At 38.5% G+C, this 19,202-nt stretch overlaps 1 protein-coding gene across 1 annotated transcript in view; it reads right to left on the bottom strand.

Annotated features, from left to right (window-relative positions):
• Lrrc8c (leucine rich repeat containing 8 VRAC subunit C) overlaps positions 1-19,202 on the bottom strand; it is a 95,063-nt gene that overhangs the window by 32,012 nt on the left and 43,849 nt on the right. Inside the window, exon 3 of the mRNA XM_076863544.1 lies at positions 3,062-3,203. Coding sequence (XP_076719659.1) covers positions 3,062-3,199 — 138 coding nt within the window. The 5' untranslated portion in view covers positions 3,200-3,203. The remainder of the gene's footprint in view (positions 1-3,061; positions 3,204-19,202) is intronic.

Raw genomic sequence — 19,202 nt, forward strand, 5'->3', positions numbered from 1 at the left:
TTCCACCTTTACCAGGTCTCTGAGAAATAGTGAGAAAGCTGAGAAAGTTAAAAAAGTCAAATTCTGTAGAAGGTGAAGGGTCCTATTAACCCTTTGTTATGAGCCCCTTGTTCTTGCTGTTCTCTCTGCTTGGAAGGCTCCCTCCAGGACATCTACATGGCCTGCTCCTGCACCTCCTTTTCTTTCTCAGCCAAAATTCACAACTCCTAATTCTCCTTCTGGGACATTTTACCATGAATGCTTTACTTATTTTTCCCATTGCTCTGTTCACCTTCTAACATATTATAGTAGTCCTCTTTATGAATTCTTTGAGGTTTTGGGTTCTTGTGGTCTGAAAAAGGTACATGGAAAATTTCAGAACCAAGCACTTCCTAAGTTATAAAGTATATGTACTTCTGAGCAGTATGATATTAGTCACTTAGTAACTGCCTTGGTTATCGGATTGACTGCTGCTGTGTCTTAGTGTTTGTGTTCAAGGTACCCTGGTTTTTTTTTAATGATTCTTTTTTAAAAAATTTATTATTATTATTATATAGTTGTAGATAGACACAGTATCTTTATTTATTTTTATGGGGTGCTGAGGATCGAACCCAGTGCCTCACATGTGAAAGGCAAGCACTCTACCACTGAGCCCCAGCCCCAGCCCCCTGGTTTTAATAATGACCGTAAAGCACAGGAGTAGTGATGCTGGCAAAGTAGTCCTGCCAATGAGGAGTTGTAAAGTGCTTTCTTTAAGTGAAAAGGTGAAAATTCTTGATTTATTAAGAAAAGAAAAAGAAATAATATGCAGACGTTGCTAAGATTTACAATACAAATGAATAAAGAAAAACAGGTTTTGGTAGTATACCCACTTTCTGGCACCCATTGGGGGATCTCCAGGGAACGACATATATAATTTACTAACCAATCTTGCTTAATTTATGTGTTAATTTTCCTACAGAATTTAAATTCCATAAGGCAGATTTTTACCTTTTATTTTTTAACCCTTCACTGATAATTCTTGGTAGAACTATGTCAGGCACACAGTAGGTTTTTTAACAACATTTTGTTAAAATTATGACATTATTAATATTTTGTTAAAATTAATTTCTGCTCTTTCTCTCTTTTAGACTCTAGCTTCTCATCCTTTCTTGGGCAGGTGGGAAGGGGGCAAAATGTTTTTGGTGACCAAATAAAAGGCAGTGTGTTGTCAGGGTTAAGAAAAAGGACTTTGGATCCAAATTGCATGGTGTGAATAAGGGCTTTGCCATCCACCTTAGGAGGTTTCCCTAACCTCTGTGCTGCGGGTATCTCCATTCATAAATGGGGATAATAACAGTATCTATATTCTAGAATTGCCATGAGGAAGAAATGAGTTAAAATGTGTGTAAAGTGTCCAGAAGAGTGCCTGACACACAGGAGCACTGTATGACAACTATTATGGTAGAACTATGTCAGGCACACAGTAGGTTTTTTAACAACATTTTGTTAAAATTATGACATTATTAATATTTTGTTAAAATTAATTTCTGCTCTTTCTCTCTTTTAGCCTCTAGCTTCTCATCCTTTCTTGGGCAAGAAACAAGACCTTTATTTCCATGCTACACTACTTCTAGCTATTTCTCTCACTGCCTACCTTCCCTTGAGCTGATCTTCCAGCTCTTCTTCCAGCCCAGCTGCCCATGGCCTTTAACTTCCACCTATCTTTCCAACCACCAAAACCAAGATTTCTAAGGGCCCAGGTGTTCCCTTTCTTTCCTTAGTCTGAGTGGGCTGAGAACTGCCTGTTGTCGCAGATCACACTTTTCTTTGGCTTCTGCCACTCCTCCTGCCTGGTTTCCATCTGTCCTTACCACTGTTTCTCAGTCTCCCTCAGAGGCCCCCCTTCCTCTGCCATGCACTCTTCAGAGTTGTTCCTGACATAGTCTTGCTCACCACCTTCTCCTGGGTGATCCCATTCAAAGGCATGGTGCCGACTCCCATACAAATGACACCTGATCTGTGCCAGACCTACTGAATTTCCCAAAGATGTTGTGTTCTTTCTCACATCCATGACTTAGAGATGTCTCTCCTCTTCCTGGCACCTTCTCCCACACCCAGCTCCCACTGCTTGACTAGTTCTAGCTGGTTTACCAAGTCTTTTTTTTGGAACCCGGGATTGAACTCAGGGGCACTCGACCACTGAGCCACATCCCCAGCCCTATTTTGTATTTTATTTAGAGACAGGGCTTACTGAGTTGCTTAGTGCTTCGCTTATTGCTGAGGTTTGGCTTTGAACTCATGATCCTCCTGCCTCAGACTCCCAAGCCGCTGGGATTATAGGTCTGTGCCACCACGCCCAGCCTGGTTTTCCAAGTTTTAATGCAATTATTACCTTTTCTCTTTTCCTAAGCTAAGCTCTCTGTACTCCCTTCCTAATGGAGACACCTGTATCATAGTGCAATACAACTTCTCCTGATTGCTAATATATTTAGTTCTACCCCAGAAATGAACTACTTACAGGTTTCCATCTGCTCAAAGTATGGTGCAAAATATATCTAGATTCAATATATGAATGGTAGCATCTGTGTAGAATACTTTTTGATTGTGCTACAGTTTAATTCAGAACTGAACATTGGACAAAACAATGATATCTCATCAAAAGAGTAGTTCTTTCAGAAAATCTTACAAGCTTTTATAAGCAAAAAAACCCCCAAAGTTCTGTTTTGGCAATGTAAATGGCACTCTGGAAATATATAATATATTCTGCAGTAAAGTCAACTTTGAAAGGTAGGCTCCCTCTTTGATGTTGGTGACATTGACTTGACAATAGTCAACTGCAGTTGGGATCATCGAAATCTCACAAGTACCATATTTACCTTATTAGAAAAAGTTTAGTAAATATGTGTCTCAGGCTCCCTGCCTTGATTACAAATGCCATATACAAACAGAGAAGAGCAACTAATATTTACATGGTTAAAAATGACACAGCCAGCTCTTTTTAAGGAGCTTCGATGACTTGACATTTAAGAAGCTTCAATGACTTGACATTTTTTTTTTTTTTTTTACCCTGGCCCCATTTTGCCATGGTTCTTGCACCTACCTGTAAAGTACATCCAAATACACCAATCATCAGCATGGCCACAGACAGGTAATCGGTAAACACGTCCCACCATGGCTTCAGCACCCGGAAGGCAGGCTGCTGCTCAGAGAACTGCCGGAATTCTGTCACTGGAATCATGTTTCTGAGAAAGGAGAGACTGCTGGTGAATTAACTTATCTTCAAGCACAACATAATACTAGTGACCCTTTTACCAGCCTTTGAAATGCTGCTTCAGCCCATCAGAAGCCCAGGTCTGCAGAAGCCCAGGAGCTGTCTGGGAACCAAGGTCTCAATGAGCCACTAAGTAAACCACCAATTGAAGAAATGAGGAGACTCCCATGGACAAGGCAAGGACCTTTACTGAACCACTGTCTAGTAGTCAGGCTCACTCGTGCTTCAGTGGGCAGAGGGACCATGGCCAAATCCCAGTTATTTCTTGGACCTCTGCTTGTCTCAAACAGAACACAGAGATGCCAGCAAGAACAGAGTCCATCCTATGAAATGCTTTAGCTCTTTATCTTGCCTTCCTGGGTTACTGCTTTAAACTATTTTTAAAATATCATTTTGGCATTCATTTGTGTTATTTCTTTACTAAGCCTTCTTGTAACGCATTTTATTTCCTCCACAAGGAAGGAAAACCATTTTGCCATGTGGTTATTGTCTTTTAAAAGAGATCATATTGATGGTACTAGTGGATTGGAAAGTACCACAATTTCTCTTTCTGCCCCCATTTTCTCTGTGATTTTTTTTTTTTTAAGTGCTAGGGACTGAACCCAGGGGCACTTTACCACTGAGCCACATCCCCAGCCCTTTTTATTTTTTATTTTGAGACAGAGTCCCACTAAATTGCTTAGGGCCTTGCTAAATTGCTGAGGCTGGCTTTGAACTTGTGATCCTCAGCCTCCCAAATCACTGGGAATTACTGGCAGATGCCACCATGCCTGGTTGTGCTTTTCTTTTGTCTTGATTTCTGTTCTCTATTTCTTATGCTTTTCATATGCCATTGATACCCTCTCACTTATGCTGATTTTTTTTTCCTCTGAGAAATCAGTTTGCCCTGGAAACTTATTATAGTTTGGGTATGTGTCCCCCCGAAATTTCATATATTCAAGGCTTAGTCACTAGCCTGTGGTGCTCTTGGGAGTTGGTGGAACCATTAAGATTGGGGTCTAGTGGAAGGTTTTATGCCATTGGGGGCATGCCCTTAAAGAAGATGTTGGGATGCCAGCCCTTTCCCCTCTTCTCTTTGCTTCCTGCCTTCCATAAGAAGAACAGCTTGCTCCACTATGCCTCCCGCCATCGTGTACTACCTTGCCATAGGCTCCAAAGCAACAGGTCAACCAACTATGGACTGAAACCTCCCAAAGTGTGAATAAATCTTTGAGAATAAACCTTTCCTGTTTTAAAGTTGATTTGTCTCAGGTATTTGTTACACTGACAGGAAGCTGACTCACATAAAATTCCTATTTGTGTCTAAATGAAAGAAGCTAAGTAAATGGGGTGCACGTGAGGCTCTGCACAAAGGGTAAGAGGCACATCCTTTTCTTGGTCTGCATTCTCCTTTGTCACTCTCATCGTCATTGCCTTTACTGTGATCCAAGACTTGGGGTTAATCATCTTGCTACTGTGGGAAGAAGTATTCTTTCCTTATTTTATGGCAAGGAATAAGGCCAATGAAGGCCAAAATGAAAAACTCTCTCTTCAACCTTCTTTAGATCTAATAATCTAGCTCTCGACACCTGTCCTTCCTGCTTAGTCCTAACTAATAAGGCAGAGGAAAGGTCACATTTGCTACTCTGTCTCCTAAATCTTGTTTGGTTCATGGATTTTCCCTCCCTAACACTGAATTAAGGACTATACAATAAACACCCTGGATAAAAGCCAAGCTTTTCCTTTGAATTTATTGGTGTTTATAGCTTTAGAAAATATTGTTATTCATTCTGTCCTCTGCCTTATGACTTTTCTTAAACAATAATTTGCTTTCCTTTTGCATCTGTACTTTTACAATGTTGAAAATTTCAGCTGCCTCGTGATGCTTTCTACTATGACCTATCTACTCGACATCTCTGCAGCATTTGAAAGATTTCTTCATGGGCTGCAAACTTTTTGAGAATAGAACTGATACTGTGTGTGTGTGTTCGTTCTTAAAACAGACACTGCAGGCAAACCACACCTGCTAAATTACTTCATATAGTCATGGTGCCATTAAAATTTCAGATTAGCTCACACTTTGACTTTCCTGACACCTTATGGTCTCTTTTTATCAATAAATCACAGCAATCTCACTGACCCAAATATGTTCCAGTCAGTTGTTTCAGTTATAATCAGATAGGGACTAATTCATCTTAACTTTCAAGTTCTGCTTCAAGAGCTACTGTTTTATTTCACTTTGAATGCTATAATGTCCAAAAACAAGATGCCCCCAAAAACTGTTGAATAAATGATGAATGCATTTACATAGCCATTCATGGAGCAATGCTTATTTAACTCATATTTTGGATGATCCCATTTAGCAGTAGAGAAAGTGACGATTATCAAAGAACCTGTGCCAAAGTCTACTATTCCTTGACAGATTTTGTTGTTGTCTCTTTGATGATAAGTGCCTTTATATCTTGGAGGAAATTAAGCTTATTCATTGAAGTTTGGGACAGTTTCAGGAGGAAAATGTACCAATATAGAACAGAGGTTCTCAAACTTTTTGGTCTTAGGACTCCTTCATGCTCTAAAACACGAGAGCCCTAAAGTGTTAGTATCAGCTATTATAAATATTGTGATTGTCTGGATCTGGAGTGTCCCTCTAAAGCTCATGGTTAGGCAATGCAGCAATGTTCAGAGGAGAAATGATTGGGTCATAAAGACTCTTAGCACATCAGTGGATTAATAATTTGATGGATTAATAATTTGAATGAATTTACTGGGAGGTGGTGAAAATTATAGGCAGGTAAGGCATGAATGGAGAAAGTAGGTCACTGGGGATGTGACCTTTGGGACTGCACCTTAGTCCCTTCTTCTCTCTCTCTCTCTCTCTGCTTCCCCACTGCCAAAAGCAAGGAGCTTTCCTCTGCTACACCCTTCCACTATGTTGTTTCTGCCTTATGGTTAGATAATTATGGACTGATGCTTCTGAAACCATGAGCTAAAATCTTTCATCCTCTTAAGATGTCCTTGTTAGGTATTCTGGTCATAATGTATTCTTGTCACAATATATTCTGGTCACAAGGTATTCTGTGACTGACTGTGACTAGCACAAATATTTTTACCATGTTAGAAATTAAAACCAAGAAATTTTAAAAATATATTAATTCATTATAAAAAATAAAATCAATCCAGATTAATATGTATTATCATTAAAAAGGACTATATTTTTTAAAACACAGAAATTAGAATAATGGCATTATTTTACCTTTTTGCAAATTTCCTTAATATCACCTTACTACAGAAGACAACTGGATTCCAAGATCTGTTTCTGCATTTAATCTATTGTGATATGTTGTTTGAGTTGAAATGAACAAGTAAAACATAGTCTCATAAATATATGTGGTTAGAAATGTGAGGAGTATCTCAATAGCTTTTCAAGTTATTATGAATATTCACTTTTGAGACTATATTAAACCCTGACTTAGTTATACTAAACCTAGACTTGCAACATGGAATCTGGAAACCATACCAATTAACTTTTTAGACTCCATATTGAAACCCCTTAGTCTGTCTTATACTTCAAATAAATCTTTTTACCCAAGCATGATTCTGTAATAGCATGCATTAGTAATTGGAAACTAATGGATCACTGAGTTGCGCAATCTTCCAAATGTTGACACATTTCATTGTATAATATTAAAAAATCAGTACAATATTAAAAAATCATAGTGATTAATATCAACCACTGCTATCATCAGAAGAATTTTTTTAACTACTGGGAAACTGTCAAGCTCATGGTGGTGGATACAAGTTCTCCAAAATTCTAATTATTATTTAAGAATACGAATTTCATTACTGTCAACAAATATTTGCTGCTCTCCTTTAAGTTGCACATTCACTTCATTCATTTTGTGAATATAACTTGCCACATACTCAAAAATAACAGGTTGTTTTATTCAAGTAAAAGCAGTGTGATAAAGTAGCTAATTCAACCTTCAACTCAAATATCACATAGGGCTTTCTTTCCCTTGAGACGCCCTTCTCCCGTGGGAGGAAGCTGTAGTGCTCTGAGTGTTTTTCCCATTACATGACCTAGTGTACTAATGTAATTTAGAGTCAAGGGTTGACAGTTACTAAAGCAATAATTTTTACTGCTTCAAGAGGGACATTAAGAGAAACTGGCTTAAAAAAAGTAAATTACGGGCTGGGGATGTGGCTCAAGCGGTAGCGTGCTCGCCTGGCATGCATGCGGCCCGGGTTCGATCCTCAGCACCACATACAAACAAAGATGTTGTATCTGCCAATAACTACAAAATAAATATTAAAATTCTCTCTCTCTCCCTTTCTCACTCTCTCTAAAAAAAAAAAAAAAAAAAAAAAAGTAAATTACAAGTGTGTACCCATGAAGAATACAGCCCCTATAGTATAATATGGTGCCTCTCTCTTGATTCATGCAAAGGTACCTTGTCTACCATTGATTTTGCACCATTGATAAAAAAGGCAAAAGATATTTTAGCATTATATTTTGATCTGTGAGATCCCTTAAAAAGGTCTGGGCTAGCATGGTTCTATGGACCACACTTTGAGAACCGCAGAGGCAGGGAACTACTGTTCCTTTCTCTTACTCTGGCTTTCCTTGAAAAAGCAAGGACCTGGGCCTCCACAGCAGGAGAGGTTCCCTGAGTCCTTGGCTGAGTTGTCTCACAGGCATCATGCTTTTAGTATGGGAAATAAAGACAAACTAAGGAATCAAAGCAACTTAAGTGTTCCTGCTGCTTCTTAACATCAGGAAACCTAGTTATAATGGATTACATGACTGGTTACAGAAAGAGCTGGTCAAGATGATGCAGCTTTTTAGTGTTACAACGAAACTTTTATTGATTGTACTTAAAACTCTTTTGGTTGTGTATATACATGTGCGATATATATCCACACACATATACATATTACTACATATAAACACATGTATAGATATAGATATATAATACACACATTGTAGTTTTAATGTATCACAAAGCTCTAAGCTGTTATCCACCATAACATTAATCCTTAATATTTTTGATACAAAAGGAACAGTTCAATAAAAATCCCCCAAATAATGGATGGACTTTTTACTTGCTTAACTGAAAAATTTCTTTGTATTCTTCTTTCACAACTTTTAGTACCTCTGAACAATCATGCTCTGCAGAGACAACTACACTTGAATTCTCTTTCATTGTCACTATTGTTTCAAAGTTCTTTGTGACAATTTCAAGAGTTATCACTGCAAACTAAAGGAGCCACTCCTGAATAAACTGCCAGGTTTAAATAATTAGGGGGCTAAGGATCAACTGGCATAATTTTATTCCTCTTTATACAGTTTCTATTTCAGAAATGTAAATAATTACCCTTTATACTTCCTCTGACCCTAATTTTCAACTCATTATAAAATTTTAGCTTATCTAGTTAGTAATGTCTTTGGGAAGATGCCATTTCAAATTAAATCAAGGATTCTGGTATCCTAATTTTAAAAATTCAAACTTTTACTTTATATTAATGCTTCTGTAAACTTTTGCAGAAACCATATGCATTTCTTTTTTTAAAAAACACTTATAACAAAAATTTCATTTTAATTGTTCTACATTCCATTTATACTAAACTCTCAAAGATATAATTTAATCCTTTGATAAGAAATATTGGTAAAGTTAGGGGCAAATATAGTTTCATAGTTCTTTCTTTTATAGGGCTCTTCCTAAAATAATATGTACCCATCAGGATAATTTTAATACTTTCTTGTCTAGAGTTAATTATATAAAATGTATTCTACTCTGTTTATTAGGCCATGACTTAAAGAATATCAAACTTATTCTACCACCTTGTTGCCATGTTGACTGGTAATGCTGCTCTGCTCTCTTTTGGCTATCAGGTAGATATGGCTACGTTTGTTTATTCCACATTTTTCTGGCAGTGGGTAAACAGAATCACCTTTAGATGGCACAGTCAAATATCATTCAAGAAAACAAGGGCCATTCCAAATGATCATAGGAATCATGTCAGTAACCCAGTGAGTGGCTCTTAACAGAATAAACAAAAATAACTGAATGATTCCTGAATACATGAAACACGAGTGCTACAGAGCAGAAATCCACATATATTTCTCATCTAGGTTGTTATATCCAATGTTGGTTCTCATTTTCTCATCCTATTTGATCTATCAGCAGCATCTGACATAATCTGGCCATTCCTCTTTGGCTCTTAGGACATCACAGACTTTCTCTTTTTTTCCTACTTGCTGGTCTGTTCTTTCTTCCATTTCATGGTTGTCTCCTCCTCTTCTCCCTGACTTTTATTTTGGAGTGCCCAGTGCTTAGTCTTTGGTCCTCTTTTCTTTCCTGACTCATTTGCTCCTCTGGCAATTGCATCTGGTCTAGATGCTTTCATTTATATTTCCACCCAGACTCTCAGACTCTCAGATCCCAAACCTACCTGCTGTCTTCACTTCACATCTGCCAGACACATCAAACTTGGAATGTCACATACCTATTCCTGTCACACTCCATGACTCCCCCACCCCAGAGCAAAGCCCTGCTCTACTTGCAGCTTTCCCATCTCAGTAAATGGCAGCTCTGTCTTAGCATCATCCTTGACCCCGTCTCTATTCAATCTATTAAAAAAAAAAAAAAAACTTCTTTATTATGTTTCTTAACCTACTGCCTCTTTTCTTTCACAAGAATGTAAGTTTCACAAAGGCAGGTCTTAATTTTTCAATTCCAAATTATTTTATTTCATTTTTTAAACTACATGACAGAAAGAATGCATTACAATTCTTATTACACATATATACCATAATTTTTCATATCTCAGTTTGTATATAAAATAGGTTGACACACGATTCGTGTCTTCATACATGTATTTTGGATAATGATGTCCATCACATTCCACCAACCTTGCTAATCCCCTGCCTCCTCCCTTTCCCTCCCTCCCCTCTTCTCTATCTAGAATTCATCTATTCCTCCCACGTTCCCTCTCCCTACCCCACTATGAGTCAGCCTCCTTATATCAGAGAAAACATTCAGCATTTGTTTTTTGGGGATTGGCTAGTTTCACTTATCTTCTCCAATGCCATCCATTTACCTGCAAATGTCATGATTTTATTCTCTTTCATTGCTGAGTAATAGTCCATTGTGTATATATACCACATTTTTTAAATTCATTCATCCACTGAAGGGCATTCTAGGTTGGCTCCACAGTTAGCTATTGTGAATTTAGTTGTAGATGGACACAATACCTTTATTTTTATTTATTTATTTATATGTGGTGCTGAGGATTGAACCCAGTGCCTCACACATGCCAGGCAAGTGCTCTACCACTGAGCCACAACCCCAGCCCCTCAGTTTTCTAATTTTTATCAATGTATCACAAATACCTAGGAAATAAACCTTGACATATGGTAGACAGTTAAAAAACTTGATGAATAAATTAGTGGATATTTGTAATTTTAGTGAAGAAACACATGCAATTGCCTTCAGCTTTAGAAATGGTAATTGCAAAATGAAAGTATGTATCTGAGTAATGTCCTGGGAGGAAGGTCCCTCAAGGCAGGCTCAGGACATGAGTGCAGCTGAGGCCAGTGTGGAGAAGGGCAAAAGAGGAAGGGCATAGAAATACCACGATTTTATATTTACCGGTTCTTCTCAGTTGTGCCCGAAGGCTCCACAAATCAAAATAAAGTCCTAAGGATATGTTTAAAACAGTAATTATAAAATGAACTGCTTTTCCTCCCCTGGCAATACAAAGATGAAAATAAAAAGCAGGAGCCACATTCCTCCAATTACAATAAAAATTATATCTTTCTCCCTTGGGAGGGCATGCCTCTGGATTATCTGATTATATAGTTGTGGAATACATGACAAAACATTTCTAGAAAACTCCACCGAAGGAGGATGTAATTATATAGCTCTGTAGACATATTATTAATTAAAAGAGCAAATCACGAATGTGTTACAAGATTTTAGAACCTGAAGGGGACCAAAGAGATCATCCAGTTCACATCCCTCATTTTATGGGTGAAAAATTTGAGCCAAGAAAGATTAGGTGCCTTGCCCAAGAAACACAGCTGGTGATGAGCCATGATTTCTAACCAAATGTTTTTTCCCACTCTGGAGCTTATCGCTTCTAACATGTGACACTGATTAGAACTTAAAGAAGAAAAATGCACTACGCAACAAAAAACAATGAACTCTTTTTGATTATTCCCTTCACACATTTGAAGAACAACCCTTTTATTCCCTTGTATTTTAGGGCACACTTCTCAAGGCCTTGATATAAAGGAGGATTGTTCATGAGTGTTTCTAGTTATCTTTATGGTAATCTAAAGGTACCACTACAGATAGCACTGTAAATCCCCTAACTATATGCCACATGTTTAGACTAGTATAAGTCACTTTTTTCTGTTACCAAGCATGACTCACTTTTGTTCACTCATGTGTGATGAGAGTGAATTACAGGTCAGGCACATTGCCATGTGCTAACGGAAGAGAAGAGATCAAAACAGACAAGGAACTTCCCCTTGCCTACATATACATTCCTGGAAGAATGTTTGCTAATGAAATTCCTAAGAAAATATTAATTAGAACTGGTCTTTTTTGTAAATGGTTTTCATTATTGTTTCCTGTGCCAATGATGTACTTAAAGAGGGTTTGTTGTTGTTGTTGTTTTAAATTTCACTAAGGACAAAGTTTACATTTTGTTCATTCTTCCAGAAAATAGTACAAGATCTTGGAAGAGGCCCTTATTACATATTTGTTAAACTGAAACAGGCATAAGCATACATCCCACACACTTGTACACAAACCCAATTAAGTACTTTGTAGTAAAGACCATACTCTTCTTATATTATTATCTTCTTCGACAAAGCTTGATATTATAATAAATAAGAATGACTATTTACTATATACTACATTACCACATAAATAATGATTATTAAAAAAAAAAACATCCTACCAAAGAGAATGCTTGAGATGAGTCAGGAATTATTTATAATTTCAAACTTTAATACACAATGTTCTGTCACTAGTGCTGAAGAGGATGTATAGATCAATACTTTCTTATGTCTCTGCTTGTACCCAAGTACATGGCCATATTTTATGACTCCTTTGTTTGAACATTATTAAGAAGCAAGTGACAGAAAACAGAACTATACACAACAGTCTTATTAATAATATGGTAGTTTGGAATTTTGCATCTCTAAATCTTGCCAAGGTCTTAAAAGTTGGCTTTAACTTCTTTGGGATTTTTTGTCAAATAGCTTCAGTTGTATAATGCTATGAATAATTTAGTGCTTATTATGCACACTTCAAGTACATTTAAACTCAGAAGCCCTTTCTGATATGAGGCTAAGCTGTGACCTAATCATTTTTTTTAACTGACCATAAAAGACCACCAACTGAATATTACTTCTTTCCTTATCCCTATATTCTGAATCCCTCTACAGTGTCAGAAATGGCTCAGCTCTCTGCATCCCATTGGCCTTCTTATTCTGTTTTTAAAATCCGCCTTAGAGCAGGATCCATCTTTGCAGGAAACAGGGTGTGTACAAGCCCCTGCCCAAAAGGAGTGGATAACCTGGAAAAGGCTGTGCGCTTCCCCTCCAGCCCCCAGTCCCACTGACAGTGCTACAGGTGACGTTTGAGTTCATCTGATAAGTCTCAACAGCCAAAAACAAAGCTTAAGATTCACCTGAGTTTTATTTTTAAGGCTTTTATTCTCCTTTGGCAAACAAAGAGACTGAGGCTTATCTCCAATCCAGACTTGCGCCTCCAGTAGCATTCACCCAGCACCTGACAGTACCTGCCAGAAAATCAAACAGCAGAGCTGCAGGCCGGCTGCCTGGGATACCATCTTCCCTTGAAGGGAGAGAAAGGGGAGGAGGAAGACAGGAAGGCTCCTGCTCTCCAGAACATGATAACTAAAGCTTCTTGCTTATTTCTTAACTTCTGGAGTTAAGAGTAATCTGAAAATTGCAGGGATCACCTTTTAGGTCACATTACTTGCTCTGGGGACTAAAACTGCTCAAGAAATTGTTGAGTTGAATTCTTACTGATTCTACAGGGCAAGGTTGTAGTTGTCATTTCTGTTCTGACCAGAAGTGTAGCTTGTTTTTCAAATACCTTTTCACAAACATAATGGTAGACTGGCAAGTACCAGCCAACCACACGTGTGACATGGAATCCAAAGCAACAGTTTGTCTAAAAATCTTCCCCACTTGGTTCTTTCTTTCTTTTTTTTTTTTTTAATATGGGTACAACTTTTAAGTTTCCAGGAATGTTAAATAGAAAGTAATACTATCATGAAATAAGAGATTGATGTCAAACTGAAAGATTGACAGACTAACAGATTTACAGTATAATCATTAGACCTTTATTTTATTTAATCATATTTGGTGCTGAGAATCGAACCCAGTGCTTCATACATGCTAGGTAAGGGCTCTACTACTTAAATTACAACCCCAGCCCAGTATGATCATTTTTATCATCCTCTCTTAATAAACTAATTTGTTTTTTCAGGTACTGGGGATTGAACTCAGGGGCATTCAACCACTGAGCAGCATCCCTAGCCCTATTTTGCATTTTATTTAGACCCTGTCTCACTGAGTTGCTTAGTGCCTTGCTTTTGCTGAGGCTGGCTTTGAACTAGTGACCCTCCTGCCTCAGCCTCCCGAGCTGCTGGGATTACAGGCAGGTGCCACTGTGCCTAGTTTAATAAACTAATCTTTATAAAAATATACTATTTAAAATTTCCCTTGTAGTACTGGGGACGATGGAAGGGTTGATACTGACAAAAAAAAAAAAAAAAAAAAAAAAAAAACTAACTACTGAGTACTTCTCTGGGGCCCCAAGAAGGCTGCTCAAGTGTCTTGCCAGTTCTTGATTTTTGTCTTTTCTGTTGAATGTGCTCGGTAAAATTCATGATGGAAAGAGGCAGTTCAGGTCCTCCAGCCTTTAGGAAAAACAGCTCTACTGAAGGGAGACAGGAACTTGTATTGCCAGACTCTCAAACTGATGTCAATGCAACTAAGAATCCAAGTACTGGGTTTTTATCCATCTAGTCAATAGTGATAAATCTTTATTTATTTATTGTTTATTTATGTAAAATCTTTGCCCTAAAAATAATTATTGGGTTTGGTTCTAAATTTAATGTACTGATTGAATGGTCATCTTTTTCAGGTTAGACATTATATGAGTTCGTTCTTCCAAGTTTTATTTTCTCACAATGAAATTAAACAAAAATATAATGTGAAGATATTCTGTGCTTACAGAATAACACACTCAAGTCTTGGAAGTAGGGCATCAAAGATTTCTTCAGATGAAGGTTCTAGAACAATATGGGCAAAGGCTGCTGGCTTTTCAAATCAGATTGTATCAAAAATATATATGAAAAAAATGTCTTGGAATGTACAAGTCATTCAATTAAAATAGATGTTTCTAAAGATGAATATATTCTTCGATTAAAAAAATAGACAATTAACTCCCCCCCCCAAAAAAAAGTGAAACTAGGTGATGTACAGTACATGATAGCAAAGATTAAATGACCTATATGGATCATGAAAAGTATAGAAAAAAGATTCAAATAATAGTGGCAGGGCCCTGTGCTAATCCTGCAACTGGATTGTTCTTACAGTCCTCCCCACTGCTTTGCAAACTCCTATGCACACTGTAGACTGAGGTTTTAGTGCCAAAGGTAGCATTTCAGACTCTCAAAGCACCATGGACATACCTCAATGACCCCAGGCATCATGTTCCATTCATCTGTGCTCTTGGGTTAATGCTGGTCTCCCCCTCGCCATAGACTCCATGAAGGCAGGAATATTTCGTTTTTGTTCACCACTGTTTTCCTGATACCTCACTGTGTTTGGCACCTAAGTGCTGAATATATATTCACTGAATAAATAAATGAATAACTAGTAAAAACAAATTTTCAAATTAGTCCAAGTGTAAGATCATGGATTTATTAATTTAAATCTTCTGTCAGCAAAAAGAAAATAGAAGGAGAAAAATTAAAGGCTAAGATGGGGTAAGAGCCAAGCAGTGCCATCTTTATAGACAAAATGGTTTACTTGTAGTTGCTATTATTAGTAAGAAAGTTGGTTTTGGGCTAGATGAGATCTTCCTGAGAAAAACCATCTCAAAAATGTTGAGAGCTTTGCCAAATATATTTTTTAAAATGTTTGAAAGACCTAAAAAACAAAATAGAGGAGCCTAGCAATGTATCAACTTGTATGGTGACATCTAAAGTTGGTTTAAGAACGGGTTTTGTTCAGCAACTTCACCAGGAGAATGAAAGGGTGAATGGGGGTACCTAGAAAGAGAAAAAGTAGCTCAAGGTTTGCTGAATTGGGAGCCTAAAAATATCAATTTCAAATACTAACAAATGAAAAACTAAGTAGAAAGGTCAGGAATTCAATTAAAACTAAGTTTTAACAAGGAAAAATGTAAGGCAAAAATAAGAAAAAAACTACTTTTAGAAGTCAAACACTTCAAAGATGAGTTTGGAAGTTCTGAAGAGGAATTTAGGAATGAAATAGATGATCTTTTGGATGGTGGAAAATGGGCTTAGAGCCAAGGGAAAAGACAGGGTTTATGGAACAACTGTGGGGATGTTTGTTTTTATTTGTTCTGTTCCTCTTTTCAGATGACCCATATTAAAATGTTAATTCTGACCAATGTTTCAGGAACTTAAATTAGTTTCTGAAAAAATAAAAAAATTATATTCAACAGAGAAATGGAAATTGGTAGAAAGATAGGCTGGTTCATTTTTACTAAGTCCTTGGACACAAGCAGAGTCAGCTTTGGGATTATAGTGGCAAAGATGTGAGATTTGGGGAAATGAGGTGGAGACAATCCAAGGACCTGATTCAGCCTGACCTTTCTGTTGCTGGAGGGAATACAGATTTATCAATGGAGAGAGCCACTCCTGGAGTACAAAGTTTCCCAAGGACAGATGCAGTACGTTAAAAGCTTTACATCTCTGACACTTACCATAGGTCCTTGCAGCTTTATTCATTCTTTCTACACATACTGGAATTGCTTTTATCTCCAAGGCATGGAGTTCGCTAATGTGGATAAAGCAGTAAGTAAGAAAATAGAACCCATGTCTTTATGAACTTTGCCCTATGGTAGAATGAAGGTAAAACGACACACATTTAATCACAATTGAGACAAACATGAGGAAGTAGAAGTTGAGGATGCTCAGAAAGTACTGAGCTACCAGGAGTGTGGGAAGCAGTGACTGCATACAAATATGAAGCACCACCTGGAACACTTAGCCAGATAAATTGGAATCCAGGGCCAGGAGTACATTTCAGACAGGGTGGAGGTCTACAATGATAGTTTCTGACTCCGACTTTTAAGATGTTCTTTGTTGCCCTCCATTAATTATAAATCACAAATATTTGGTTTCTGTTTATTTTGAATAAATTAATTTGTTATTTTCTATCTCTAGAGACAGAAGGACAGGACTGAACTTGTCCAGATGCTTTGAGAGGAGGATAACAAATCACACATTCTTAGATTGAATTGCCAAAAGTCTCACCAAAAGACTTTTTCTAAGGGATGTGTGAAAATTTACCAACAGCATGTTGTTATAGCCTGGATATGATATTCTCCCCAAAGTATATGTGTTAATGCAGGAATGTTCAGAGCTGCAATGATTGAATTAAGAGAGCTGTAACCTAATCAGTGGACGAATACATTTAATGGATTCATAATCTGAATGGACTAACTGGGTGGTAACTGTAGGCAGGTAGGTGTGGGTGGAGGACATAGATCACTAAGGGAATGGCTTTGTGGTTTATATTTTGTCACTAGCACCTCTCTCTCTCTTTCTTTCTCCCTCTCTCTCTTTGCTTCCTGGCTATTACAAGTTGAGCAGCTCTCTTCACTTCACCCTTCTGCCATGATGTTCTGCCACATTTTGGGCCCAGAGCAATGAAGTTGGCCAACCATGGACTGAAACTGTGGGCCAAAAATAAACATTTCCTCCTCTAAGTTTTTCTGCTCAGGTGTTTTGGTCACAGTGGTGGCAACCTGAGTAATGTGTGGAGCTTCACAGTTTCACCTTGTGCCTGAATGTTAAATAAGGGACACTGCCATCCAGACCATGTGAACAGACCCTAAACTATACGGGTTCATCTGCCACAGGATGCCTCAACTCTAATTCAGCGTAGAAATTTAAAATGCCCCAAAGCTCTGGCTTAGTAGTTAACACATTTGATAGCAAGCAGCAAACATTGTTTTAGCATTGCAGTGTGGCAGCCATTACCAATGAAAGGGTTGGCTCAGCAATTTTCCGGGAATGAATACAAGACATAATGATTGGGGTCAAAGACTGCTTTCCGCCCTATGTCTGTCCAAATTTGTGCTAGCCTCCCATGTAATCGCCTCACTCAAAATTCATCCAGAATTCCTCCTTAGGAACTGAATTCTGAGCTGCACCCTGAAATCCATTCTTGTCAAAGAATAAACTCCTATGATCTGCATTAAAAATTTCTTTAAAAAGTTTTTAACTGGGAGATCCAAGATAGTGGGCCAGAGGGAGGCAGCATTCTGTGACGCTCCATGACCTGGGACTCAAGTAGTGAGAATACTGCTTCTCTGTGAGTGATATTCGTGCTCCTGTGCAGGAATCACGGCCACCATGCAGTTCAGGGCTCCAGGCTTCAGTGTCAGAGTAGGTCTCCCAACTACTTGCCCACGCAGGACTACCGGTACCCAAGTGAGATCATCGGTGGCATCAGCACCCACACAGAACTTTTGGCCACCCACCCAAGCATGCACAGGAACTCGGGCCACCACTCCCATGTGGACCCCCATCTACCAATGTGGGGATCCCCCAGAGCTTCCATCTTGGAGCTCTGCAGGAACGGAGATAGTACCCTATGTGCAGAAGCCTGCCTGCACCCTAGAACTTCATACAGGCTCTGAAGTCAGCTGATAGCCACACATTGCATACCACAGAGCTCGTCTCTGAACTCACTGTCCTTCGCCATCACCTGGCTCCCCCACCTGAACCGACACCCCATTGCTGAAAGCAACCACCTCCATCTTGAGTCACCTTCATCACCATCTTTAGTGTGGGAAATTCTCAGTTTGGAACTCTGGATGGCCAGGTACCCAGTTTCTAACTACCCCCTCTCCCCAGCAGCTGCTACCCTGGCACAGTGAGTGCCCAACACAAAACAGCTTGCAGTGGGGTAAATGTGCAGTGCACCCAAAGCACTACACTCAAGAGCCCCCAGAGAGAAAGATCCATTACTAAGAAGTAGCAAGGGAGAGGGTGAGTGTGATACAGTTTAAAAACTAACACAGAGACCAGGAACTGGGAGGTCTTTAGGTGAGATAAGAAGAAAGACCAGGTGCTCACATCACGTGAGTGGATCCCAAAAGAAATCCGTGAGGTGCAGTCTCCCTTCAGGGATCGGTGGGTCCCACACCCTACTTCCAGGTGCCCTCCAATCAGGACCAACCCTCTCACCTTGGTTACCTTCACATCCTGAGGGCGGAGATACCAGCTAACAATAGACAACCCCACCTATTGGATGAGAAGGGAAGCAGGAAAGATAACTGATCTCCAACCAAAATAATCCCTATTTCTTCCTTAAAAAAATTTTTTTTCCTCTTCTCCCTCTCTATTCTCCCACCCTCACATCCCCAACATATGTGAAACCAAGTACTTTGCATGAATTAGGTTTTTGAGGACTGGCACATCTCAATAGTATATTACAGATGTGTTGTATATTTGTTTTGTTGTTGTTGTTTTTTGTTTTTTCACAATTTTTACTATTTTAACATTTTTATCCTCACCTCCTACCACCACTGCATATCATCCTACTCCTCACCACCAGTTCTTTGTCCACCATCAGAAACTGTAAACCCTTTTATAAACCTACTGAGTATATTGTAGATAATAACTGAATTCACCATTTCTGTACATTGTGACCAAACTGTAAACATCTTAACAGCAAATA

This window comes from Callospermophilus lateralis, chromosome 7 (assembly GCF_048772815.1).
Source record: "Callospermophilus lateralis isolate mCalLat2 chromosome 7, mCalLat2.hap1, whole genome shotgun sequence".
Taxonomy (NCBI): Eukaryota; Metazoa; Chordata; class Mammalia; order Rodentia; family Sciuridae; genus Callospermophilus; species Callospermophilus lateralis.